At 50.0% G+C, this 27,970-nt stretch overlaps 1 protein-coding gene across 1 annotated transcript; it reads left to right on the plus strand.

Annotated features, from left to right (window-relative positions):
• The first annotated feature begins 4,649 nt into the window (after nucleotides 1-4,649).
• On the plus strand, nucleotides 4,650-27,948 carry IFNLR1 (interferon lambda receptor 1). The gene is made up of 8 exons (XM_072745287.1): nucleotides 4,650-4,749; nucleotides 8,245-8,595; nucleotides 11,951-12,074; nucleotides 17,719-17,903; nucleotides 20,187-20,329; nucleotides 22,062-22,221; nucleotides 22,772-22,905; nucleotides 24,031-27,948. The coding sequence occupies exons 1-8, from the start codon at nucleotides 4,650-4,652 to the stop codon at nucleotides 24,805-24,807; spliced, it is 1,974 nt and encodes a 657-aa protein (XP_072601388.1). The 3' UTR covers nucleotides 24,808-27,948.
• The last annotated feature ends 22 nt before the right edge of the window (nucleotides 27,949-27,970 follow it).

A 27,970-nucleotide genomic window follows, 5' to 3' on the forward strand; every position in this document is an offset into this window, starting at 1 on the left:
AAATATGACACATCTGACCTGTGGAATAGTTTGAGTGGGGCGGGGGGGGGGGAGGAGTCTCCATGTACAACGTGTACAATGTGGAAAGTTCTCCACGGAGTTTTGTGGAGGGAACAATACCAGAAGCAAGTTGCAGGATGATAGAGTACGAAACAATGTATATAAAACCCCACAGTATCATCTGTTTTATTTTTTTATTTTTTTAAGATTTTATTTATTTATTCATGAGAGACACACAGAGAGAGAGAGGCAGAGACACAGGCAGAGGGAGAAGCAGGCCCCATGCAGGGAGCCCGACGTGGGACTCGATCCCGGGTCTCCAGGATCCCGCCCTGGGCCGAAGGCAGGTGCCAAACCGCTGAGCCACCCAGGGATCCCTATCATGTTTTCAATGGGTCCCAAGAATAACACTTGGCAGATCCCCCCCATACTGATCAGACCAGTGACCTACGGTTTGGGCGTGACTTGAGGGGGGGGGGGATGGGGAAATAGTGAACCTGTGCTCCTTTAACGTGTGAAGAGGAAGGTGTATTCATCTATTGCTTGTGCTATCAAAATTCATTATTAAAAAGAAACAGAAAAAAAATTTAAAAATAAATTAAAAAAAGATAAAAAGAAACAGAAGGGAAAGACCCAAAGGAGGGAGGGAAGGGAGGGAGGCAGGACATTCCCCCCCCCCCCCCCCCCCCCCCCCGCCCAAGGTCAGTGGCAGGAAGGAGACCCCACTGAGACAGGAGAGTTGTGGCTGGGGGAGCAGAGGTGCGTGGGGGGGGGCAGGCTTCCTCGCAGCCGCCCCCGCTTTCCCAGAAGGAGCGGGCGGGCCCTGGGGCGCGGGCCGGGTCCCGGCAGGTGCCCGCCGTCCGTGCACGCCCGGCGGTCAGCACACCTGGGAGCCGCTGTCAAGCGCCCCGGGGCCTTCCCAGGCCTGGAAGGAGCAGACAGGGCAGGTTTGGAAAGGGCCCCGCTGCTCTTACGGAAAAGGGAGAAGGGGTTCTGGCCCGCACCCCAGCCCCGGCCTGCCGCCTCCCCGCACCCCACCGGGTCCTGCCCCCATCAGGCCCCAGGGAGGCGCAGGGCCCCCCCCCCCCCAGCCCACGCGGAGGAGGGAGGGGCCTTGCCCAGGTGAGGGGGTGCCAAGGCGGTAATCATAGGCCACGTGCCCCTAGGTTCAGCTCCCAGCTGCACCCCTCTGTCTGTAGCCTTAGCAAACCCTTCTCTTCAAAAAGAAAAAAAAAAAAGATTTTATTTATTCATGAGAGACACAGAGAGAGAGGCAGAGACACAGGCAGAGAGAGCAGCAAGCTCCCTGCGGGGAGCCCCATGCGGACTGGATCCTAGGACCCCGGGATCACGACCTGAGCTGAAGGCACTGTGCCACCCAGGTCCCCCTGCAACCCCCTCTCTTTAATTGAGCTATACCCCACCTACCACAGATTTCACCCTTTTGGAGTGTACAGTGTTTAATGTAGTCGTCAAGTCATGCCACCATCACCACCATCTAGTCCCAGAACATTCTCATCCCAAGGAAAGGAAAGCCCATACCAACAGTCACTCCCCCAAGCACCCCCACTTCCCCCAGCGCCTGGCAACCAGGACTCTGTTTCCATGTCTCTGTAGAGCTGCACATTCTGGACTTCTCAATGATGCAGTAAGTGGCCTTTTGTGTGGCTTCTTTCACTTAGCATCATGCCACATTTTCTTTATCCTCTCCTGAGTTGACAGACAGTGGGGTCACTTCCACTTTGGGGGCTGTTACGAATAATGCTGTTATGAACGTTCATGTACAGTTTCTAAGTGGAATGTTTTCCATTCTCTTGAGGCTATACCTAGCAGTGGCATCGCTGATTCGTATGGTAACTCGAGGTTTAAACTTTTCAAGAAGCCTCAACCTTTCCTGCAGCAGCTATCCCCTATTACATTCCCCTCGGTCCCATTTCCTAACTTCTCTGAACCTAGTTTCTCACTGGCAAAGCTTCAGTGTTGATACTGACCTTACAGGCTGGCCATAAGAATTGGATGAGATAATGTATGGAAAGCAGTTAGCACATAGAAGGTGTTCAATAAGTGGAATTATTATAATTATAAAACTTGTAGGATTCTGAGCCTGTTCCTTCTGCTTCCCTTCAAATCTGACTAGGCATCTACTCTTCATCATCCCCACTTATTTTACCTACTTCTTGAAATTTCCTTGAATTAACATGATTGTGAAGCACAATGTCTGCTGTCTGCTTACTCACACGCAAGTGCTCTCTCTGTCTCTGTCATACACGCACACCCCATTTAATAGGAACCTCAACTCAATTAAATGGAAAGGTAAAATCTCCCCCCCGCCCCCCCATCATGGTATGTTAGAGCTGGAATCCATTACTACAGTGGTTCTCAAAGTGTAAGACACAGACCAGCAGCGCCTGGGAAGTTGTTAAAATGCAAAGCCTCAGATCCCACCCCAAAAACACTGCATCCAGGTACACAGGGGATGAGCCCTACTGATCTGTGGTGATTCTAATACACACCAAAGTTCCCAAATTGTGAAGGAGAAAACTGGGGCACAAAGAAATGAGGTAACTTGCTTGAGGCCATAAAGTAAGTGATAAAGAATGGAAGCTTTGGAATGATGTCCTCCTGGATGCAAATTCCACCTTCCTCGTTTCCAGTTGTGTGACCTTGGGCACGGCTCTTAACCTCTCTTGACTTCAGTATCTGTCTTAGTTTGGGCTGCTATGATAGACTACCATAGACTGAGCTGCCTAAACATTTATTTCTCACAGTTCTGGAAGTTGGGAAGGCCAAGATCAAGGTGTCAGCTGATTCTGTTCCTGCTGAGAGCACTCTTCCTAGTTTAAAGGTGGCAGATGTCTTCTTCTTGTATCCCTACAGGTCAGAGGGGGGAAAAAAAAAGAATCTCTTCTGTTTCTTCTTATAAGGGCACTAATCCCATTCATGTGGGCCCCACTCTCATGACCTTATTCCCACCCAAAGGCTCTACCTCAGAATACTATTGTTTGGAGGGTTAGGGTTTCAATACATGAATTTGGGGGGCTACAGTATCCTCATCTGCAAAATGGGAATGAGAGTGTACAATTCCTCCCAGGGCGGCCACTATTCTGCATTAAAGGCTGAGTGAGGGCTGGAGCCCAGGCCTCCTGATTTCAAGGCTGGTGCTTTTATCTCCAGGAAACTGGTGGTCAGTCTCATACCACCTGGTCAGAAGAATCCAGAAAACTTAACATCTGGAAGGTTGACATGGAGAGGAAGGTTTTATATTATTCTGCGTGGCCCCAAAATGAATAGCTGGATGATTGGAGGAAATTACAAGGAAGCAGGTCAATGGAAGGGAGATGTTCCTAACTGAAATTGCTCAGGAATAGCATTCGTAGCTCCAAAGGATAGTGAGAGCAGGAAGTTGGCATGCTGATTGCTAAGGTCTCCTCACATCTAACCCGCTGTAGTAGACTTGCTCTTTGGCCCTGCTGCATCACTTTTAGAGAGCCACCCTTCCTCGGTGGCACTTGGTGGGAGGAGCTCTACTCCTCAATTGGGGTGCTCTACTCAGGCTTCCCACCCCAAGGGAGGGCATACTACTCAGACTGGCCAACTAGAGTGTCCCATCCTTCCTGACCACACTGATTGTTCCGGGAATGGCATGTGATCCAAGTCAGGCCAATCAGACTCTTTTCCTGCTAGAGCCATCCCACAGCCACCCTCATCCTTGAATTTTCCAGTCTGATGAGCTAGTAGAATTGCTTTTTTTTTGCATAAGCCGATTTCAGATTTCTGTGCTTGACACGGATAGGAGTCTTAAAATAAAATAAAATATAAAATATAAAATGAACCCTCCAGTGTTGGAGCCTGCCTCCCCCCAGCATTGCATGAAAACAACAATAAGAAAAGCAACACTCAAAACAATAGGGGACACCTGACTGGCTTCATTGGGTAAAGCATGCAACTTTTGATTCCAGGGCCTGAGTTCAGGCTCCCCTCCAACACTCTGTTGGAGGTGGAAATTACTTTAAGACAAACAAACAACAACAAAAACCCCAGTAGTTTTTTTTTTTGTTTGTTTTGTTTTTTTGTTTTTTTTACCCCAGTAGTTTAAAGACATTTAAAATATTTATTCTTTTGGGGAAAAAATGCCGCAAGAGATTCCAGTCCTAACACAGAGCAAAAAATTCCAAAATCCATTTTCTCCACCACTCCAGAGTTTCATACGTCTCAAGTTTGCAGCAGCTGGCTCTTAAACTTGCTCCTTTCTTCTCCAAATGTCTAAGCTCCAGTTGGTTCTTAACTTTTTTCCTCCTCTCCTGCCTTCTCCAGCATTTATGGATCCAGTCGTGCTGGATGAGGCAGGAGAGGGAGAGAGTGTGAATCCTCCTACAGTGTGGTCTTCTACATGGTGCTCTCCAGGTCAGTGGAAGAGGCGAGATTATAAAATCTCACCTGTGGAGGGAGGCACGACTGTGAAGTCATACTTTCAGAAGAGATACTGAGGTCTTTTAAGTATGAGTCAAGTTCAGCTTAGTAAACACTTAGTGAGTGCCTAGCAGTGCCAGCTAAGAGCCAGGAGGAGGCTGGGTTGTCTGGGGCCTACAGAACTGTTTCACTGCTGAAACAACAGTTTCACATGTTGAAAGTCTGTTGCTTTTACTATCATGTGCCAGGCCCTGGGGCTGAGGATTCAGGGACAGAGGGATTATTACAGGCACAAGAATGATTTCTATGAAATGACGATGAAGTCTCTGAAGGAGACACGTATGGGGATTGGGAACAAAGTCAGGAGGTGGGGATAGCACCCTGAGAGAGTGACATAGGAGCTGAGATGGAAGCAGGAAGAGAAGTTGGCTAGAAGACGGGGAAGAAAAATGCAGGAAGACAAAGGGCTGGAAAGAGAGAGGGATGGGGGAGAGGAAGAGGGAGGGAAGAAGGGAAAGGGAGAGACAGAGAGGGAGAGGGAGGTAGGGAGGGAGAGAAGGAGAGAAGGAGGAAGGGAGGGAGGAAGATAAGGAAGGAAGGAGAGAGAGGAAGGGAGAGAAGGAGGGAGGAAGGGAAAGAAGGAAGGAGAGAGGGAGGGAGAGAGGGAGAGAGAGAGAAAGGGAGAAACCAGTGAGACTGTCTGTGAGGCTGGGGCCTGGAGAACTGGAGGAGAGGCTCAAAGGAGAGGTGGAGGCCACCTTGTGAACTTTGACCATGTGTAACAGCTCTTGAGCCTCATGCTGTGATAAGCCCCATAAGCCACTTAGGGTTTGGGATGTGCTCTGTTCTGTTCTTTTTTTTTTTTTTTTTTTAAGAGTTTATTTATTTATTCATGAGAGACACAGAGAGAGGCAGAGACACAGGCAGAGGGAGAAGCAGGCTTCCTGCGGGGAGCCCAGTGTGGGACTTGATCCCAGGACCCTGGGATCATGACCTGAGCTGAAGGCAGACACTCAACCACTGAGCCACCCGGGCATCCCGGGATGTGCTTTGTTCTAAACCCGGAGCAGCTCGGTGATAGTTCTCCCACCCTGTGGAAAAGCAGGCTTACGTAGACACAGAAGAACCATTGGGTGCATTTCCTCACAATTCTGTGCTCAGTGACCTCATAATGAAATTGAGGTGGGCCGTGGAGGCATTCACACCTCCACAAGTGCTACCAAGCAGGGCTTCCTCCCGCCCACCAAGACCCAGTTGTTAAAAATTTCCCAAGCTCTACCTTCCCACCACTGCTTCTACCCAATAATCTAATACAAGGAGGAAGCTGACACGCCAGCGCTCATGAGAGTCTAGTGCTGTGATCTTTGCAAATCAGGAAATGATCAAGATTGCAGAATTTTATTTTTGTCTACCCTTAACCATCTGGAGGAGGAATTGCAGAAGTTCAAACCCACAGGCTCTGAGGACAGCCAGACCAAGGCCCAAATCCCAGCCATGTCACTAACTGGCTGCGTGACCTTGGGTAAGCAGTGTAACCTCCCAGAGTTTCATCTGTTAAAAGAGATACTAACACACTCCCCTCGTGGGGTTGTGGTGAGGACCAAATACTACAATATACGTAAACTGTAGTACCTGCTGCGTTACAAGGATTCAAATAAGTGTTAATGCTAGTGAATGCTGTTTTAGATAAAGAGATCTCAGTAGAAGTAGACTCATTTTATTCCCAAATGGCCTTATTGTCAGTATTTGAGAGAGTGAAAAGAAACTGAGGCCGCACATTGAAGACCTGTGTCCCACTAGGTTGTAGTCACTGGCTGAGATTTTCTGGCCCACAAGCAAGATGACTTCTTTGAAGGTTTTGAGAGATGGAACTGGCCTGACCTTTGTGCCAGACGCACTATGTCCTAACCTGAGATTATAGGGTGGGCACGGGAGGGAACAGGGGAGAACAAGCATTTGACAGATTTTGTCAAAAAGATCAGGTGCCGCGGGGATCCCTGGGTGGCTCAGCAGTTTAGCACCTGTCTTCGGCCCAGGGCATGATCCTAGAGTCCCGGGATCGAGTCCCACATCAGGCTCCCTGAGTGGAGCCTGCTTTTCCCTCTGCCTGTGTCTCTACCTGTCTCTCTTTATCTGTGTCTCCCATGAATAAAGAAATAAAATCTTTAAAAAAAAAAAAAGAAGAAGAAGAAGAGGTGCCAGATCCAGACAAGCCCAGTAAGTGGAACAGGTGGCAGATGCATTTCCCCACAGCCCCATCCCCACTGCCAAGCTGTTCCCTGTTCAGTGGGATTCTGGGCCTGAAAGGGCTGCAGTAGGTTGGATAAAGACACAATTTCTGACTCAAAAGGAGATTCAAAGACACATGGGGGTCTTTCCATCTTCCTTGCCTTTGAGGTCCAAATATGGTCCCTGTGAGCCCCGATTGAACTGAAGTCATGATGCAAATCTCTGAACCACCCAGAAATTTCTGAATGCTCTCACTCAGGGCCAAACTCCAGGCAACTTTTAGATACTCCAGGTTCTGTGAAAATGCATTCTCTCGGCCAACAACTGCTGAGCTACAAGTTGTGAGCTGGCATCGGCCACAGAGAGGAGCCCAGGATCGCCTCTGCTCGGTGTCTGCTCCTAGTTTATGGGCATGGTCACAGATGACCTACAGTCACCCCACCTGTCACTGATGCCCAGAGAGCAGACAAAGAAATTACCCAGGTGCACTGTGACCATGGAGTCAGGCCCCGGGGCTGAACCCAGAATCTAGCACCTGCATCTGCTCTCTGGCCTCAGAATGGCCATATCCCCATCTGTAAAGAGGAGGCCACACTTCCTTGGAAAGTGGTGGAAAAGAGAAAAAAATAACATTTAATAAAGGAGAGCAATGATTGCTTTTAGAATTTTTTTTTTAAGATTTTATTTATTTATTCATGAGAGACACAGACACATAGAGAGAGAGGCAGAGACACAGGCAGAGGGAGAAGCAGGTTCCCTACAGGGAGCCTGACATGGGACTCCATCCCAGGACCCCAGGATCACGCCCTGGGCTGATGGCAGCACTAAACCACTGAGCCACCCGGCGCGTCCCTGCTTTTAGAATCTTGTTGGAGAAGCAATATGTGTAAACTACTGAAAAACTTAGAAACTAAACATGAGCAGAGGGCAGCCTGGGTGGCTCAGCGGTTTAGCACCACCTTCAGCCCAGGGCATGATCCCGGAGACCCCGGGATTGAGTCCCGCATTGGGGTCCCTGCATGGAGCCTGCTTCTCCCTCTGCCTGTGCCTCTGCCTCTCTCTCTCTCTGTGTGTGTGTGTCTCTCATGAATAAATAAATAAAATCTTTAAAAAAAAAATCATAAAAAATAAATAAATAAATAAACATGAGCAGAAAGAAGCAACTTAAATGTGACATATATGTCCTCACCACCCAGAGACCAACAACCAGGGCCATACTGGTGTACATCCCGGGTCTGTAACCCATGCCTACGGACACACAGGTTTTTGTTTTGTTTTGTTTTGTTTTGTTTTTTAACGGAGCCATATTTTGCTACTTGCTTTTCTGCTACGGTGCAAACATCCCCGAGGCATTACAACTGCTCAGGTGACTGGTATCACACCCAGAGGCTTTGGTGTCTGGGTGTCGCAGGCACCAGCTTTCCCCCAGAACAAGCCTGTTGGCTCCGGAGGCTGTCACCCCCCGCGTGAAGCGTGCCAGGATAACAGGACCGACCCGCCCGATTTTCAGAGGGATTAAGGCAGATCACGCGTGGGCAGTGCCTGGTTCTTCACGGCCCGACCCCGCCGGCGTGTCGTTAGGCTGGCCCTGAGCTCACTCTGCAGGTGCTGAGGTCCCACGTTGGAATTCCCAGCTGGCTGGTGGGGACACGCAGTTTGCCCTCCCCGTACCCCTCCCCCCATGCGGCCTGACCGATCCCGGGGCGGGGGGGCGGGGCGCGGGCGGCGGCGGGGCGGCCCCGGGGAAAGCCCGCGGAGGGGCGGGGCCGGGCGGGGCGGGGCGGGGCGGGGCCGCCCCTCGGCCTCCCATTGGCTGCGGCCGCCGCGGGCTGCGGGCGGGAGCTGGGGGCGCGGGAGGTGGGCGCTGGCGGCGCGGGGCTCGCGGCGCGGGAGCCGGCCTGGCGGGGGCGGGGCGGTGGGCCCCCCTGCTGCTGTGCCTGCTGCAGTCGGCGCTCGGTAAGCGCGGGGGGCGGCCGGGGCGGCCGGGGCGGGGCGGGGGGCCGGGGGCGCCGATCCCGGCCCGCGGAGCTCCCGGGAGGGGGGAGCCCGCCGAGCAGGTGCGCCCGTCCCGGGCCCACCCTCCACCCTCGTCTTCCAAGCTGGGACTTGGGACGCAGCAGACCCGAGTCCCTGACAGTTCCTTTTTCCGGACGAAACTGAGCCAGTTTCCTGATGCCAGGTGGACGGACGGGGGCCGCCTAGACAGCAGCCGCGCTGTTCCATCAAGGGCTGTTTAAGTTTCCTAAAAGCACCGCCCCCTGCACTGACGGGACCCTGGGTCCTCGCTGCGGGGAGGGCAGCCCGCAGCCCCTCCCGGGGCCACGGCTTCAGAGGCGCCCCCCAACCGAGGGGAACTGCTCCAGCTTCCCCGGGAGCTGCCGTTGCTCCGCCAGTCCAGCTGCTTCTCTGGGCTCCCACTGGTCAATAAGGTGGCAGGGTGCAAAATACCCCGGGCCGGGACCCAAGCACCAAACCCGAGCCAACCCGAAGGTCCCAATATTGCCCCCAGTCTTAGGCCAACAATTTCAGAGCAAGAGGATTGGGCATAATCTAATACTAATATTAAAAGCCAACGTTTCTTGAGCAACTTCTTTGCACTGGACACCACTCTGTCCTATGTAAGAGGGAAAGCCCAAAGGTTCTAGGGAGGTAAGTACTATTTTCTCCCATTTCAGATGGGGAAACTGAGGCTCTGAGCAATCAGGGCAATTGCTAAGAAGGAAAACACAGGTGGGATGTGTGGAAGAGAAGATGGACGCTGAAGCAAGCGTGGCCAGCTTTGGCCGTGGGGTGGGCAGCTGGAGCGAGACCATCCATCCACCTAGGTCAGCTCAGGGGGTGCCCCAGCCCCTGTACCTCCAAAGCAGTAGCTGTTTTTGCAGCTGGTGAGGGATAGTGTACCTGTGTGTATGTGGCGGGTGGCAGTGGGGGGATCCTCTGTCCCCCTGTTTCACTGTCAAACTCAATAGTTTGCTGTCTGGACGTAGCTACCCTTTAATCTGAGGAATATTTAATACACCCAACACAAATGGTGCTGTGGGATGATTTAGGGTGCAGGGCAGCCGAATCCAGGTTCAAATCTTGGTTCGCACACAAACTGGCTGTGTAGCCTCAGGCAGATCACTTACCATCTGTCTCTGAGTCCAGGGCCCCTCCATGGAGGGGGAATGACACCTTTTTCATAGGGTGGTGTGTCCTGAGGACCGAATGAGGTTTTGTGTATCAAATGCCAAACCAGTGCCTCCCACCCTTTGAAGGCTGGATAGATGGTAGTTACCATCTACTACTCTAGCTGCTTTTTCTCCAGTGTGGCCGACTTCAGACTCTGGACGTGTCCTGCCCACAAGATACCATCTAAGCTATCATATAAGATAGCTTGTAAGACAGACTTTGGCCTCACTGCTCACCTGCTAGAAAGCTGGGAACAATGACAGCATCTGCACCCCAGTGATCCAGTTCCAAGTAGGGATCGCAGGATGAGGTGGGAGCAGCCACTCATATTTGATTTAAAAGGTCAAGGGTAGGGAACTGTGCTGAGAGCCATCAGTAGGCCTGCCTCTCTCCCATGCCACTCTGTAACCTGTATGGATTTCCATTAGGGTCGTGTGACACTTTAGGGAGCTGAATTCTCTTGGGACCAGCAGGAATGGAATTATATTCCTCTTTGAAATTTCCGGTGTGCAGTGGTCAACAGATGTCATTGGCCTATAGTGGTTCATAGATGTTGGAAGAATAAAGCTGAAAAGTCCCCCTGAAAACTTCCAGGAGGAAGTGTGGGTCAGGAGCTCAGAATCTGCAGTTGGCTAGGCCTGCATTTGAATTCTGATTCTACAAGTTATTACCTGAAAAGTCCTCTGTTTCCCTCATCCGTAATGTGGTGATCACAGTTAGGACCTACCTCCTAGGGATGTGGGGAGGATCGAAAGAAAATGCAACAATGTGCTTAGCATAGCTCCTGGCATATAGTTAGGACGCAGTACACGTTAGCTGCTATCATCATCCTCATCAGCACCGTCACCCCTCACCACCACTTCTTAGAGACTCGCTGAGGAAAGTGACATTTGGATCAAGTCTTTAAAAGATTAGCTGGTTAAAAAAAAAAAAAAAAAAAGATTGGATGGCAAAGATGAGGCAGGCAAAGACCCCTGGGTTCAAAGTCTCCCAAGAGCGGACAGCCCCAGTGGTGCAGCTGTTTGGTTTGGCTATAGCTGGGGAGCCTGCTGGGGGAGGTTGACAAGATGGCCTGTCATGTACCTCAATAAGGAGCGTGGACTTTATTCTAAGTTCCAGGGAAGGGCACCGAACTGGGGAGAAGTGTCATCAGGTGTATATGTCAGAAGACAAGGGTTAGCGGTGAGGTGTCAAGGAGGGGAAGTAGAAGCTAGTTAAGGGTAGTCAGGGAAAGTGTCCCTGAGAGAGTGACATCAGAGCAGAGATGTGAAGGAAGCAAAGGAGTGAGCCGGGTAGAGATTCAGGGAGGCGACAATCTAGACAGAGGGCACAGCTCGTGGAAAAGCCTAGAGCTGGAGGTAGAGTGTGTCTGGGATGCTCTAGGAATAGCAGTAAGGCCAGTGTGCCTGGAGCGCAGGGGCCAGGGGGAGAGCAGTGGGAGGGATTAGGTAGGCCTTGGGGGGATTATAAAGACTTTGGATATAACCTTGAATGAAGTGAAAGCCATTAGAGGGCTTAAAGCAGAGGAGCAACATGATCTGACTTTCATTTTCACCCTCGCTGCTGTGTGCAGAATGGACTGAAGGGGCAAGGTTGGAAGCAGGGAGACCAATTGGGAGGCCTTTGGAATAATCCAGTTCATCACAATAATTCATTCATTCAACAGATGTTTATCGTGCATCTACTCTGTGCCAGGGACCATGGCAGGCAAGCTCCTGGACATGGCTAAGAACAGAATTTAGTGTCTGCTCCTGAGACCCTCAGGGCTGTTCCCTCCTAGAGTCTAGCAAACCCAGCAGATGGCTCCTGTTGGGAGGAGTTCTACTGAAACCCTCAGGTGCCTGAGTGGGCAGGAGCTTCCTGTCATGGAACAAATGGGCCACTGAGGCTGGGTTGGGGCTGTGGGGCGTGGGGGAGAAGGGACTGCACTACAGGCCGTCAGTGGCACGACTGTGACTGGAATCCTGACCCTGGGTTCCCCGCCTACAGCATGTCACCTGTGCTTTAGCTACCCCAGAGGACTCCTGCTTCTCAAACCCAGTGAACACCTGATTGCCCACCACACCACTCCTTGGCTCCAATGGTCCATGTCAAGACCAGCCAGCAGCTCCAGGCTTCAAGACCTCTTTCTCTCCCACAGGGAAGCCCTGTCTGGCCCCTCCCCAGAACGTGACACTGCTCTCCCGGAACTTCAGTGTGTACCTGACTTGGCTCCCGGGGCCTGGCTACTCCCAGAATGTGACCTATTTCGTGGCCTATCAGAGGTAGAGGGGAGCCCCCAATCTGGGGACTGAAGAGGTGGGCAGAGGCTGGAGGGGCTTGGCTGGGACAGCTGCCCTGGGCGTGGTCAGCTTCCTGGTTCTATGTCCCATGGGAGACAGCATATGGCAGGTGCTTGGAGAGCGCCCTTTTAAAGGCCTGGAGGTGGGAAGGATGTAATCAGGAGGGCGGTGCACAGGTGCTGGGTCTGCTGGGGCTCAGGGGATCTTTGAGAAGAGTCCAACAGGGCTCAAGTAGAGCTACAAGGGCCCAGGGGTGGAATTCCTCAGGGCTTGGATGAGGGGCTTGGAGCGGATCCAGCTGACAAGGGAGAGCATATCTCCTGCAGAGCCCATGGTAGGCACTGCTAGAGGATCGCCCTGTTCCCCACAAAGCCCCGGGGTCCTTCTCAACCCCAGCGGTCCAGGCCGCCACTACGAAACCAGAGAAATCTAAAAGTGGAAGCACACTTGCCATCTTTGCACATAAATGGGAATCATTTGCGGTTCTCTAATGGGCCAGTCAGGTGATGAAAGCAGATAGTCAAGAGGACCATCTAGGATTGGCGAGGAGGAAGAGGAAGCAGGCAGGGGACGCAAGTGCCATGTGCACAGGGCCCACCTATGCCAGGCTGAGTCCTAACATCTTGCGTGACTGTTTCACTTCTGCCTCCCTGTATAGCCAGGCAGGTGCTACATTTCCCCTATGTTATTTTTTTTAAGATTTTATTTATTTTATTAGAGGGAGAGAGTGTGAGCAGGGGGAGGAACAGAGGGACCGTGGAGCCTGACACAGGGCTCCCTCTCACGGCCCTGAGATCATGACCTGAGTCCACATCAAGAGTCAGATGCTTCACCGGCTAAGCCACCCAGGTGCCCCTGTACTTCCCCCATTTTAGAGGCAAGGAACCTGAGCTCAGAGAGGTGCCACGATTTGCCAAGGAAACCAGGGACTGAACCAGGAGAAAAACCACCATCTTCCTGGTGCCAAAGCTTATGTGCTTCCTGTTCTGTCATGGTCCCTCCTTCTGTTGAATCCAGATGTGAGCGATGGGGGCCTACTTTGGAAGAGCACAGATTGCAAGCGAGCTTTCAGCAGAGAGAACTGTACAGAAATGTATCAGGAGGCAGAAAATACCTAATGTGTACTGTGTGCCGTGTGTCAGCCCTGTGAGGAGGGATGAGGCACCTGCCCTCTGCAGGGCGGAAAATGGAGACACCAAGAGTGTATTTTGCTAGAAGTCACACAGCTGGGGATAGTGGAGCCGGGATAAATTGATTAAAATCAAAAGTCCATCCTCCAGACCTTTTATGATATTGTATTTCTCTTTTACACTTTTTAAGCACCCGTGAGGATTCTAAAATGATGATATTCTAATTGTTTTTTTTTCATTTATTAGGTAGAATTATTTTATCTTTATTTTTTTAAGATTTATTTATTTATTTATTCATAGAGACACACAGAGAGAGAGAGAGAGAGAGAGGCAGAGGGAGAAGCAGGCTCCATGCAGAGAGCCTGACGCGGGACTCGATCCAGGGTCTCCAGGATCACGCCCTGAGCTGCAGGCGGTGCTAAACCGCTGTGCCACCGGGGCTGCCCTAGGTAGAATTATTTTTACAAAAAGATGCTTCCTCTCTTGTAGTATTTGCTATTCAGTAGTATTATTCAGATAGGCAAAGAATTAAAATTTTTTTAAAAAATTTTAATTGATGAGAGTAACAGAGAGAGAAGCAGAGACACAGGCAGACGGAAAAGCAGGCTCCCCACGGGGAGCACCATATGGGATTTGATTCTAGGACCCCAGGATCACGACCTGAACCAAAGGCAGACGCTCAACCACTGAGCCACCCAGGCGCCCTTCAATAGGCGAGAGCCTGGAAGCATATCACTGAGGCTGAGGAAAGTTCTTGCAGCATTTCAGAAACCCCAGGGTTGTTGTCAACTGGCTTGAGCAGTTATTCAATAGATAACTCTAATCCCACCTCTGTTCCTGGCTTCTGCTGAGATGACTGATGAAGTCCATGAGTCCATTCGTGATCTCCTTATCAAATGATTTCCTAGCCACACCTTGGTGTTCCATCTAGAACTTGTTTTCTTATTTTTTTTGCCATATGCATAGGCTGAGCTTTTTCCAGTTATGGTTACTTTTTTGTCCAACCACCCTTTCTATGTGCTTCTCTCCTGTCTCCTTTTACCATAAACAGTAAGGAGAAACCAGGTCACATCACATCTTCACATCTTTGCCTAGAAATCTCTTCCTTGCCTAGAAAATGAGCCAAGTTCATCAATTTTAACTTCTGTTTCCTACTAAAGACCAAATCAATTCAGGCAAGTTCTTTGTCACTTCATAATAAGGATCACCTTTCCCCCAGTTTCTGGTAAGACATACTTCCTTTGCATACGAGTTCTTCCCAGAAGCACCTTTGACTCCTTATTCCTACCAACAGTCTCAAGGCACTCTGGCATTTCTAGAGTTAGAAAGAAAAGCATAATTATCAAAGTTGCAAAGTTGCAAACTGCATATGCAGTTTCCAAAGCATATTTGGGCCAAATATGCACCCAAAAATTCTTCCCACCTCTAGCTATTCCCTAGTTGCAAAGCCACTTCCCCATTTCTAGCTATTTTTTAGCATCCCATGTGTGGTACCAAAATCTGTATTAGTCTGCTAAGGTTACCATGACGAAATACCATAGTCTGGGGACTTAAACAACAGACATGTATTTCTCACAGTGCTGGAGGTTAGAAGCCCAATATCAAGGCATCAGCAGGTTTGCTTTCTCCTGAGGCCTCTCTCCTTGGCTTGTAAGTGGCCACCTTCTCTCTCTGTCTTCACATGGCCTTTTCTCTGTGTGAGAGCATGCCTAGTATCCCTTCCCCTTCTTTAAAGAATATAAATCCTATTGGTTTAGGGCCCCACCCTCGTGACTGCATTTGATCTTAATTACCTCTTTAAAGGCCCTATCTCCAAGGGCCTAGACTGCCATATGGGGGGTTTGGGCTTCAGCATATGAATTTAGGGGGAATACAGTTTAGTCCATAATGCCAAATAAACTGGATTCCATCAGATTTAAAACTTTTACTCTTAAAAAAAAAAAGGCTGAAGAAAATGAAAGAGCCAGCTACTGAGAAAAAACAATATTCACAATATGTACACAGGAAAGACTAGTATCCAAAATAGATAAAGAACTCCTGAATCTCAATAATAAGATAGATCACCCAAAAAAGACCAAAAAGAAAAAACAATTATTCAATTGTTTCGCAAAGGAAGATATTCGAATGGCCAAAGAGCACATAAAAAGATGTTCAACAGCCTTACTCATCAGGGAAATGCAAATCAAAGCTACAGTGAAATACTACCACACACCAACTAGAATGGTTAAAATTAAAGGGACTGACAATACTAAGTGTTGACAAGCATGTAGAGTAACCAGAACTCTTGTGCGCCGTTGGTGGGAATGTATGGTCACTTTGGAAAGCAGCCTGACAGTTTTCTTGTTGAGTTTCACCTTCAGTTACCAAATCTCCCAGACTCTACTCCTAAAGCTTTATTTAGGAGAAATGAAAACATATATCGATACAAAGACTTATGCGTGAACATCCATACCAGTTTAATTCATAATAGCCCTGAAATATACTGAATTGTACACCTCTATTCTCATATGCTGCAGCCCTAACCCCCTATACAACTATTTGGAGATGGGAATCTTAAAGCAATTAAGATTAAACACTGCCGTAAGGGTGGGGCTCTAAGCCAGTAGGACTATGTGCTAATATTTTTGTTAATATTTCGTTGATGGTTCATGTGTGACTCAACTAGTGCAGTTCTATTTATGTTCATTAGACCAACTTTGATAATTATGTTTTTCTTTCTTGTGTGTTTTACATACTTCCTGATGATTTTTCTTTGTTCAGTCATCAATTACTGAGTGAAGTATATGAAAAACTTTTCATGATTGTGGATTTTCTGTTTCTTCCTATAATTTTGTCTATTTTTGCTGTATAGAGTATATTTAGCAGGCACATATAAGGGAGAGTTTTTATATCTTCCTGATAAATGGAATATTTTCTCATTATGTGGTGATTCTTCTCATCTTTAGTATTTCTTTGAAGTCTGTATTTTGTCTTACATTAATATAACTACACCAGGGTTTTTTTGTTTTGTTTTGTTTTGTTTTGTTTTGTTTTGTTAGTGTTTCCATACTATAGCTCCATCAAGAAACAAAACAGAGGAGTTCTTTCCAAAAATCTGTTCTCTTTGCCTATGCCATCTCACCCTCCTCCATTCACATACCTCTCGGTCCCCAAACCCAGGAGTAGCTTTCAGTCCTCCTCTCCTCACGTTTCATATCCAATCCATGAGCAGGTCCTACCAGCTTTACCTCCAAAATATATCCCCCGCCTAGCCCCTTCTCTCCATCCTCACCTCTCTTCTCCCTTAGACCACTGCTGCAGCCTCCCAGGTGGTTTATCAGAGTGACCTTTTTTCTTTTAAGATTTATTTATTTATTTGAGAGAGAGAGAGCGTGCATGCCCAAGAGCCAATGGGGGAGGGGCAGAGGGGGAGAGAGAGGAAGAGAATCTCAAGCAGACCCCCTACTTAGCACAGAGCCAAAATGGGGTTCAATCTCACAACCCTGAGATCGTGACCTGGGCGGAAACCAAAAGTCTGATACTCAACCAACTGAGCCACCCAGGCGCCCCAAGGGTGATCTTTTAAAAAATAGAAATTAGGCCCCTTCAGTCCCCCTAGTCAGAACCTTCCACTAGGAATAAAATCAAGCTCCTTACCAAGATGGGGAGTCCTCAACTACTCTACCCACCTCTCCAGCCTGTCCATACCTCTCCCTACCTCCTTCCCCCTTGTCCACTGGCCTACAGCCATGCTGGCCTCCTTGCTGTCTTCTGGACAGGCCAAGGTCCTTCCCACTGCAGGGCTTCCGCTTTTGCCATTCCTTCCCCCAGGCCTACACCCGGCTTCCTTGCCATCAAGGCCTTTCCTGGCCTTTCCAGAGCCTCCTTTTGGAAAGCGGTCCTCCCACATTCCCCGTTACCACTGCACTTACCCGCTCCTGGGTTGACCTCATGGATGTGATGATTGTCTTTCTCTGCCACCACCCCCGCCGCACACCGCCAGCCACCAGAATGTAGGCTCCCAAGGGCAGGACCTGTCAGACGTTCCCAGTTCCCCAAGAACAATGCTTAGTGTGCAAGTCCCTTTTTTGGACCCGGGTGTTCTCAGAAGGTTGGCGTCACAGACCTGCGTGTCCCCTCTGACACCCACACGGCATCCAGTAGGATGCCTGGCACACACCAGGTAACCCGAAAGGCCTGAATGAAGAATGTGGGATGTGGTTGCTATAACTAGTAGCAGCCACCACGTGGCCCCCGGGAGGCAGGAGGATGAGGAGGCTGACCTGCTGAGAACCAGAGCTAGTGAGGGGCAGAGCCAGGATCCTGCCACCTGCTTCTCTGCAGAGCCTGAGCTCCTAACTAGACTGTTCTCATTCTGTTCCAGCCCATGGCTGGTTGAAAGGATGGATGAACGGGTGGACAGTCAGGTGGATGGAGGGACAAGGGACCCCATGTTCACTAAACTCCCTCCCCCCAGAGGCAGTCCACAGCCCAAGCTCCCCTGTCTCCTCCCTCAGCGCTCCGACCCCTAGAAGGTGGCGAAAAGTGAAGAAGTGTGCGGGAACCAAAGAGCTGGCATGTTCTTTGATGTGCCTGGAGAAACAAGACCTATACAACAAGTTCAAGGGGCGTGTGTGGGCAGTTTCTCCCAGCGCCAGATCCCCCTCTGTGGAGTCCAACTACTTGGATTACCTTTTTGAAGGTGAGTGTGTGGCTACGGGATCTGGTGGGAGACTCCCTGTGCAGGATCTTGGCCTAGTGGCATTGCAGTCACAGCCACCGGCTTCCACTTCCCCAAGGCAGAGGGCAGCCTCAGGTAGCCTGGCTTTGTGGCAGGGAGTCACAGGGGGCTTCTGCTGGGCCACCAATTCTGTTTGTACCTCCTCCTAGTGATGTTCTTTATCTTCTATCGAGCACAACTTTAGTCATGAGCTATATGAGGCATTTTAGAGATTTATTCCTATTTTTTACGTTCAAATTCTCTTTAAGAAACAATTTTTTTAAAATTCCAGTTTCGAAAGTAATTTCTTTACAATGCAGAAATTGGGGGTGGAGGGGGCGGGCAGAGAAGGAGATAAGAATAGAGAGGAAAGCATCCCCCATGTGTACCGCGTTCAGAAATCACCAGTGTTAACACTGAGCCAGCCAAGCCCTTTTCTCTTCCCAGAATATTTTATTCCTAATCCTAACGACAAACCTGTGGGGTTCATTTTCATCAACCCATTTTTTTAAAAAAATAAACAAAGTAAGACTCACAAAAGTAAAGGAACTTGCCAGGATACACAGCTAATAAGGGATGGAGATGGAATGTGAATCTGGAGGTTTTTGGTTTTTTTTTTAAAGATTTTATTTATTCATGAGAGACACAGAGACAGAGGCAGAGACATAGGCAGAGGGAGGAGCAGGCCCTCCGTGGGGAGCCTGACATGGGACTCCATCCCCAGACTCCAGGATCACGCCCTGAGCTGAAGGCAGATGCTCAACCACTGAACCACCCAGGGGTCCTGAATCTGGAGCTTTCTCATGTTGGTCGTGGTACTGGACCAGACCAAGTGTGATGTGGGGTGGTAAGAAGGAGAGGATAAATACTCAGAAAATAGCATCATGGAGCTGAGATCTGTAACTCGCTGCCCAGTCTTCTCAAAATATTTGAGAGCAAAATAAGGTTTGGATAGAGAGGAGGACAGGCTTGAATGAAATGGGGCAGGGGCAGGGGCAGGGAGCAATAATAGGAAGGAAGAAGAGCTGACTTGGGTAGGAGAAGCTGGCTGGCCGGCTTTTTGGATGAGAGGGGGGGGAAAGGATGGATGGGTAAGAAGAAAGGCAGCAGGGGGGTGTGCAGGAGTACATGGCAGAGAGGGCAAAGAAGAAGGCTCTGTGGGAAAGCATGCTAACTAGAAAGGGAGCATGTGTGGACCGGAAGACAGAGGGAAAGGCAGATGGACCCACCTGTGGGTGGATAGAAGGTGGGGAAGAGAGAAGAGATGGAAGGGCAGGAGGAAAGGGGAGACAAAGGAGGAAGGGAGGGAGGAAGGAGGACTATAGGGAATGATGTATGGAAAGTAAAGGAGGATGGATGGATGGATGGATGGATGGGGAGGATGGAGGGTAGGCTTGGCTAAACTCAAGGCAGGAAGACAGTATGCAGGAACAGGAAGGAAGGATGGGTGGCAAGGCAGGAGTGTTGGTTGGAAAGAAAGGAAGGATGGGCAGGCAGGCTAGAAGCGCTAGGATGAGCCAATAGTTGAGGGGACAGGAAGAAGAGATTAGGGTAGAAGGAAAGACACAGTGGGGAGGTTACTTCTTTTATTGTGTTTGCCGCCGCCTCCCTAAAGCTCTCCTGACTTCCCGCGCACCCCAAGCCAGGATGAGCCTTCCTGCCTCTTTCTGCCCTGGGCTGGAGCTCTGGCCATTTGCGCTCTTTGGTAGTTTGCATATTTCATTGCCCCCCAATTTCCTCCAGCTCCTGGAGGTCAAGATCCCCGTTCCCGCCAGCTGCCTGCCCAGGGCTTAATGTGTAATCTGTGTCCACCGGACTCTGACCTGCAGAACTGGGAAATCATGTGTCCGTGTTGCTTTAAGGCACCCCGTTGTGGAGATGTGTCAGCAGCCGCAGGAGGCTGACCCAGGTGGGCAGGATTCTGAGAGATCAGTGTATGTGAAGGGCACGCAGGTGCAAGGGGCAGCAGGAGGAAAGGCGGGTGAGCTGGGAGCCCGGCCTGTTCATTCCTCTCTAAGCCTCAGTTTGTCCCTTTGTAGGATGAGAATAGGTGTCTCCCTTCCAGGGTCACTGCAGAGCTTAAATAAAATGGCCTTAAGGCTCTTGATGCATAATAGGTGCTTAACAAGCCCTAGAGCCACTTTTCCCTTTCCAGGAGCGCTCTCTGGGCTGGGGGTAGGGGCGGGGGCAGGGGTCTGGGGGAGGGGCAGGCCTGCCTACAGGCAGGAGGATGGATGCTGACAGGTCCTGTTCTGTTTCTGCCAGTGGAGCCAGCCCCTCCCACCCTGGTTGTCACTCGAACAGAGGAGATCCTGAGCATCAATGCCACGTACCAGCTGCCCCACTGCATGCCCCCACCAGATCTGAAGTATGAGGTGGATTTCTGGAAGGAAGGAATCAAGAACAAAGTAAGAAGTCCCTTTCCTACCCCCAGGCTAGACCTCCCTCTCCCACTGCCCCACCAAACCCCAGTGCCTCTCACCCTCCCTGCCTACTTTCTACACACTTCCAGGAAGCCCTCTCCACATGCCTCTCTCTCCTAGCAATCACCCCCTGACTCTGTACAGTACAATTGGCCTGTGGCCTTCTCCACCTAAGAAGCCAAGTATAGAACATGCTGCCCCTGCACATTATAGGTGGGAACAGCACACTTGTTTTCTACCCAATATATATGTTTTTAAATCATGAAACCCTTTTTGTCCAGTGAAATCTGATTGAAGTATGATAGGCTCTAGGAGGCCTGCTTGCCGAGCCACTGGATTCATTACCAAAAAAACCAGAAAACACAGGTACGTTCTAGGAAAAAAAACTAAAAGTGCCCAGAGACCACAAATATCCACTTTCAGATTTATTTCTCATGTACTCAGGTGTGTGTGTGTGTGTGTGTGTGTGTGTGTGTGTATATTGATTGATGGCAGAGGTTGGCATTTTCTGTAAAGGGCCAGATAGCAAATATTTTTTTTACTTTGAGAGTCATGTGGTCTGTCACAGCTAGTGGACTCTGCATCTAACACACGAAAGGAGCCACAGACAAGGGTCAGTGAACGGGCATAGCTGTGTTCCAGGGAAATGCCATGTGCAAAAAAAAAGTGGCAGGCCAGATTTGACCCATGGGCTATAGTTTACTGACCCCTGTTCTTACTCATTCTTGCTTTCACTGAACCAACTAACATTCACATTCCCGACTGCCTGCACCTGTAGTCTGGATTCTAGAGCTTCTTCTGACATGGTCCCTGCCTCCGAGAACATCACAAACACCCTAGACCAGCGCGGTCCAATAGAAATGTAATGTGAGCCACAGCTGTAATTTTATTTTTTTTTTTAATGCTCCTCATTAAATTAAGTAAAAGAAACAAGTTGATTTAATTTTAATAATATATTTTGTTTCATCCAATAAAATGTTATCATTTCAGTATGTGAATAACATAAAAGTTATTGGCATGTTTTGCATTCTTTTTTCACTTAGTCTTTGAATTTCTTATTTTTTTTAAAGATTTTATTTATTCATGAGAGACACACAGAGAGAGGCAGAGACACAGGCAGAGGGAGAAGCAGGTGCCCTGCAGAGAACCTGATACAGGGCTCCATCCTGGGACCCTGGGATCATGCCCTGAGCCGAAGGCAGACGCTCAACCCCTGAGCCACCCAGGTGTCCCTTTTCACTTAGTCTTTGGAAGCCAGTGTATATTTTATACTCAGAGCACATCTCATTTTGGACTGGTCATGCTTCAAGTGCTAGTAGCCACAAGTGGGCAGTGGCTACTGGACTGGGCAGGCAGCCCTAGAGTTTTCTGGGTGTGTAATGACTGAATAATGCTCCCTACCCCCAAATACATCGGGAGGCCCTGAGGGCAGGAATCCTGAGCAATCTGCCCTTCAGAATGGGGACCCGGAGGTCCTCGGGAGCACACACAAAGGTGACCCTGAGTAGCAGAGCTGCCTCTGAGCGCAGACCATCTCTACTTCAAGACTCAGTGGAAAAGAAGGTAGATAATGTAGGGGAAGTGCTCCCTTAATGCTTAAACTGTAATGCAGGGAAAGATGTGGGGATCACAGCAGTAGCCTATGGACCCCACCCTGTCCTGGCTCCATAGAGCCAATCCCCACAGCAGGTCTGCCCACCTCTGTCTCTCCAAACAGACGCAATTTCCAGCCACCCCCCATGGCCAGCCAGTCCAGATCCCCCTGCAGCCAGCCATCAGCGGACACTACTGCCTCCGTGCCAGAACCATCTACACCTTCGGCGATCCTAAATACAGCGAGTTCTCCAAACCTACCTGCTTCTTCCTGGGGGCCCCAGGTCAGTGCCAAGTGATACAGAAGTGAGGACATCCCCCCTCCTTGGTCCCCAAGGACATAGTATCTCCATCATATGGTGGTTAAGGGCATGAATCTAGAGATAGACTCGCCTCGATTAAAATCCCAGCTCCACGCACTCACTGTGTCTTTGGGTAGCCTGCATAGCCTCTCTGAATCTTGGTTTCCATAGTCTGTAGGATGGCTTTACTCTTCTGAGGATTACATGGGACAATGCATGTGAAGCTAGCGCACATATGCAGTTGATAGATGGGAGCCATGGTCATTGTTTCTGCAGTTTGGGGGGGAGGGTTAGATTTATTTATTTCAGAGAGAGAGAGAGCTCACGAGCAGGGGTGGGACAAGGGGCAGAAGGAGAAAATCATTCAACCAGACTCCACCCTGAGTGCAGAACCCCGGTGACTTGGGGACTCGGGGCTCAAGCCCACGACCCTGAGATCCCTACCCAAGCCCGAATCAAGAGTCAGAGGCTCAACTTGACTGAGCCAGCCAGGTGCCCCATGTTACTGTAGTTCCTATTTTTCCTTCCCTAGGAACCAGATGGGCATTCCTGGGGCTGCTACCACTTCTGCTTCCACTGTTGTTGGTCATTGCCATCGGCCACGTGTTCTGGAAGAGCCTCACAGCAAACCCCTGGTTTCAGCGGGCACAGATGCCATTGGCCCTGGTATGGCAGGTCTGGGCATGTGCAACAGATGGGGAAGGTTTTTGAAGAATAAGGAAATGGGGCTTGACTTAGACATAGGTCAGATAGAGTATCACGATAGTCCGGACTGCAGACGTCTCCTATCTTCATGCCTACATTTCCATCATGAATAATTCATTCCTTTGGCCCCAAATCCAAATGGCAATTAAACCCGGGAGGGAGAAGTGCCTTAAGGCCCCTTAGGGATGTAACTTCATCTCTGCTGTGGATTTGTCAGGTGCCAGGAGCAGAGCCCCCAGCCTTGGGACTCCCAGAAGGGGGATAGGGGAGAGGGTAGGGCCAAAAGGGAAATCTTCGAAGGATCCCAACTTCAAAAATCTTCGAAGGATCCCAATTCACAGCCTAACCAAGAGTACGTCTTGCCCAGGCTGACTCTGGAATCTCCTCACTTGTCTGCTGGCTCACTCCCTTAGAAACCGGGGCAGGGGGAAGCCTGGTGAGGCCAGATGGGTCCAACTTGTTCAGATTAGGGCCTGGCCAGGGCAGCTGGGCTGTAAGTGAGGTTCAGTGGGCACTTGGGTCAGGATGGCTTTGAGGATGGATTCTGAGAATCTGCTACACAGGAGTAGGTTTGAAGTCCCTAGCTCTGGGACCTGTAGGGAAATCCCAACTGAACTACATCCTCTGTGTTAGACATTTCTGTACCCTGCCCCACCCTTCCGCCTACCCATTACATGCAAAGTCACCAAACAACTCCCAGCAGCCAGCACCTGCCTCCAGGGGGCTTCCTCTGGCCTCTGGTGTCCACTCTGCCCATGCATGTGGCCGGGTGCAAGTGCCAGGGACCTAGCATCACCGCCACCCTCTCCATCCCTCACTGGATGGTGCCCTGAGGTGTGTGGGCTGCACTGGCTCCCTGAGCCCACGGCAGGGTTAGGTTCCAGCTGCTGGGGGTAACTTGCCTCTAGACACTCTCTATTGGTGGCTCTCCCCAACCCCCTGAATTTTCCCTTACTGGTGTTTCCTGGTATCATTTTCCAAAAGAACTACTTACATTTGAATCCTTATCTCAGAGTCCATTGCCAGGGGAACCTATGCTTCAGGAAAGCCTGAATGTTCTGTTCTTTTCTCCTCTCCCCAAATCAGGACTTTTCTGGATACAGACACTCCGTGGCAACCTTTCAGCCCAGAGGCCCTGAGTACCTGGATATCTTGGTCCTCTGTCCCCAAAAGGAACTGACCAGAAAGGTCAGGCCAAGCCCTGGAATCAGGACCCCAGTCATTTTCCAGGCAGGATATGAGAAGAACAGTGCTGAGGAGGAGAAGGAGGATGAGGAGGACACAGATGACTGTGTCAGCTTCCAGCCCTACCTGGAACCACCCCCCTTCCTAGGGCAGGAGCACCAGATCCCGAGGCATTCTGAGGCAGGCAGCACCTGGAGTGTTCCCGCCCAGGTCGAAGACTCCTCTGCTACAGATGCTTCAGACAGAAGCTGGGCCAGCACTGGGGGCTCTTCCCCCTGGGATGAGCCTGGGTCCTCTTGCTATTTGGCCAAGAAGACACCGGGCCAAGGGCCAAGTGGGGATGGGTGTCAGGAGCCTCTCTCTCTGCCCGAATTCTCCAACGACATGAGTTTCCTGGAAGATCCCCTGAAAGATGACCTCTCCTTCTGGGCCAACTGGGGCTTTTCATCACCAGGGCTGAATATAGTCCCTGGGGAGCCCCCAGTTTCTCTTCACACACTGACCTTTTGCTGGGACAGCTGCCCTGAAGAGGAAGAGGAGGAAGAGGAGGAGGAAGAAATAGAAGGAGGAAGAGACCAATCAAAAGTTGAGGATGACAGTACTGGCAATTGGGGTGCCAGGAGCCTACAGAAGAGTGAGGTCAGAGGTGAGACACTGGGGCATTACATGGCCAGGTGAGCTGTTCCCCAGCTTCCCTCCAAGTCTGGTGCCACTGAGCTTTCCTAGGACCCAAGACAACACCAAGACGAGAGCCTGGAAGCATATCACTGAGGCTGAGGAAAGTTCTTGCAGCATTTCAGAAACCCCAGGGTTGTTGTCAATTGGCTTGAGCAGTAAGAAACCACCCCATCCTTTTTTGACTCACCGGCTCTGGGCTGAGCTCCAAGAAGGGTGGAGACAAGAATAAACTGAAGACGGAGGTTGATTGGGTGTCGCAACCACCCTACTGCCTTCGGGGTGGCAGGCCAGTTAGAAAAATCATCCCTGGACAACATGTAACAGGTGAAGTCAGGTCACGGTGGACACCAAGGGCTAACCCCGCGAGGGGCCATCTGGATCTGGGGGGAGGAAGTATCAACTCCATCGGCGTCAGGCCTCTCTCTAGCATCTGCTGGGCACCCTCCCCCAGGTCTCGGCCTCCTGGTTCATGAGTCTTCCAGGGTGCGCCCCAGCGAAGACAAATCTAGTAAGCAGAGGATGTTGAAGAGGAAGGGAAAGAGTAGTCGTCATTCAAATCCCAGCCTCTGACTCACGGAATTACATCGCTTTTATTATCAGACGACCTGGGTTCAAATCCCAGCTCTGCCACTGACCAGTCATGTGACTTTGAGTAAGCCACCTTCCTTCACTGCGCCTGGGCTTTCTCACCTGCAGTAGAGGATCCCAAAAGACAGGTGTGTAGCATGGTGTGTCACATCACTGGGACTCTCCGCGTGATGGCTGGTAGGGCTCTCCATCCTCCCAGGCTCTGAGAAGACTGCTGGGCATCTCCCACCTGTGACCCCTAAGCTCCGAGTGATCCGCATTTGCCTTTCAGTTGGCCTCACCTCTCATCTACCTCTTGCCTTCTACCCTCACTTCCTCTCTCCTTCTGGTTGGTAAACTGCACTCTCAGAGCCAGAGCCCAGCCAAGAGGGACCCTGATCTCTCTCCCCTTTCCAAAAAAAGAAGGAACCAGGTGATCCACCTCCCAGCGGTCAGATTTGTTAGGGTCTGGGGTAGCAACCTGGCAGGGAATTAGACTCCTGGGCCTGTGATCCCTGTTTTAGACAGCACTTTAGACTCTTTGATTATAAAGAAGTCCCATTTTCCCTTCTAGTTGTGAGAAGCCAATGTCTTCTGGCAGTAAGTATGTTAAAGGTGGGGGAGAAGCAGTAAAGTATCCCCCAAACTGAGAAGGCACTTTGTGACCGGAAAATGAAGCAGGCCCCTGCATACAGTTTACACAGAGTTTTATTCAGGGTAACTCATTGACAGGGGGATTGGCAGAGGATAATCCATGTAGCGCCATAGTTACTCTCTGCAAAATCCAGGGCCTCAATCCACAGGTTTAATAGAGCCAGGGGACACACAGAAGGGCACTGTAGTGAGATCAGAGAGCTCACACACACCTCAGAGGACTTGAGTGCACCTTGTTGACCCCTAACCTTTCATTACCCCACCTGTGCAGCAGGAATGGGAAAGGGTATGTTATCTCTAAGAGTTTCATGGGAGGCCAAAACAAGCCTTCCCCCATCCCAGCCCTGGTGGGCATTTCTAAGGTATGTATATTGATCTCCAAGGGCCCAAAACACATGGCCCCAAGGTCATGGAGCGAACATGAACAAGATGGAGGGCCAAAGATGGAGTCGGTATTGTCAGTGCTCCTACAAGGTGACTCTCCTTACCTGGGGGGTGGTGATGGGGTTCTCAAACAACTGCTTTGTTAACCTATACCCACCAGTGTACGGGCGAGCAGAGCTGAGTTTTAACCCATATGGGCTGAGATTCTTGTCCTTTTGTGGCTGGGATCTGAACAATCAGGTTCTGGGACCTGGGCCCTGCCATTTTAATTGCCAGGACTTATATTTCTCCATTTGTGAAGAGAGCATTTTTGTAGCCATTTCCCTAGAAAGCCGTGTTGTTTTGAAGGCAACATGAAGATATACCATTAGATGAAAGATCTGGAACAGGGTGACTGCTCCAGGGGTTCCCAAGTCGTGTCCCCAAACAGTCTGGGGTTTCACAGAGTAAGTCTCAATTACAGGGGGAAGCATGGGCTGTAGGATCCCCCACTTCAACCAGAGTGGCCTCCCTGAGCCCTGATGCTTCCCATGACCTTCCATGTGAGGCTGTGCTTAGGAGGCTCCACTGCTAAAGTCGTTAGCAAACCATGTTTTTAAATTAAATATCTGTCTTTTCTTTTCGAACAAAGAAATATTGACTCCCTATGTATGTCCCTATGGAGGAGATCCTTGGTCTCCAGCCAGCTGAGCCAACCCCTGTGTCCATGGCCATGTCAACACAGTGCCGAGGTCTCAGCTAAGATTGCCAAGGAGCACAAAGCTGGCAGGAGGTCTTCAGCCCTGCTGGGACCCACGCATCCATGCATGGGCACACGTACACACGTGCATTTCCACAGGAGCTGAGGCCTGTCTACATCCCTAAGCACAGAGGAGCAAAAACAGTGAACACTGAAGCCTGGCGTCGGGGAAGCCTATGGCTCAGGCCAGTTCCCAGGAAAATACCCAGACCCACGCTGAGGTTCTCTCTGGGACCAGCTGAACTGCTTCATGGAAGTAATTTTGAAAAATGAAAAGCTATAGTCACAATTGTCTAGGCCTACATGAAGGAACCCCTTTATCTCTTTTCTAAAACCTTGTTTCATTTTGTTTTTTTAAGCCTGGTTCTTTTTTATAAGCATTATTTTCAAAGTTTTCATTACTGAAAGAGGCTCTTAGTAATCTTCAATGCCAGCTCTTTGATCATCATTAAGTCATTAACAAAAAGGCAGGGAAGCATTATCTCTATTAAAAGAGCATGATATTCAATATAATAATTTGTCAGGCGAGCTCAGCACCTGTTTACAGAACCCTCTTACGCACACGGCGGCCAGTGGAGAAGTGCGCAGCATGAGCTCCAGGGCCAGCTTGAAGGATGTGAGGGTGATGCCCTGAGCTAAGGAATTAGCCCACTGAGACTATGCATTGTTCTTAGGCACTTGCTTCCATTTCTAATTTTGTTCTATATTGATATTATATTTAAATAATTTTCTAATGATCTTGGATATCTACCCTAAATTGTTCTAAATAAAAAGCTCTATTTTTGGAGAAAACAGGATTGCATGGAAGTGTGTGCACTC

Source organism: Vulpes vulpes, chromosome 2 (assembly GCF_048418805.1).
Source record: "Vulpes vulpes isolate BD-2025 chromosome 2, VulVul3, whole genome shotgun sequence".
NCBI classification, from domain to species: domain Eukaryota; kingdom Metazoa; phylum Chordata; class Mammalia; order Carnivora; family Canidae; genus Vulpes; species Vulpes vulpes.

Bases quoted from the DNA above. Each gene is read 5' to 3' on its own strand.
- IFNLR1 (XM_072745287.1), top strand. From the start codon at position 4,650: ATGTGCCAGGCCCTGGGGCTGAGGATTCAGGGACAGAGGGATTATTAC. The intron at 4,750-8,244 runs GTATGGGGATTG...CTCACTCTGCAG, and splicing joins GAAGTCTCTGAAGGAGACAC to GTGCTGAGGTCCCACGTTGG. The intron at 12,075-17,718 runs GTAGAGGGGAGC...CTCCTCCCTCAG, and splicing joins TATTTCGTGGCCTATCAGAG to CGCTCCGACCCCTAGAAGGT.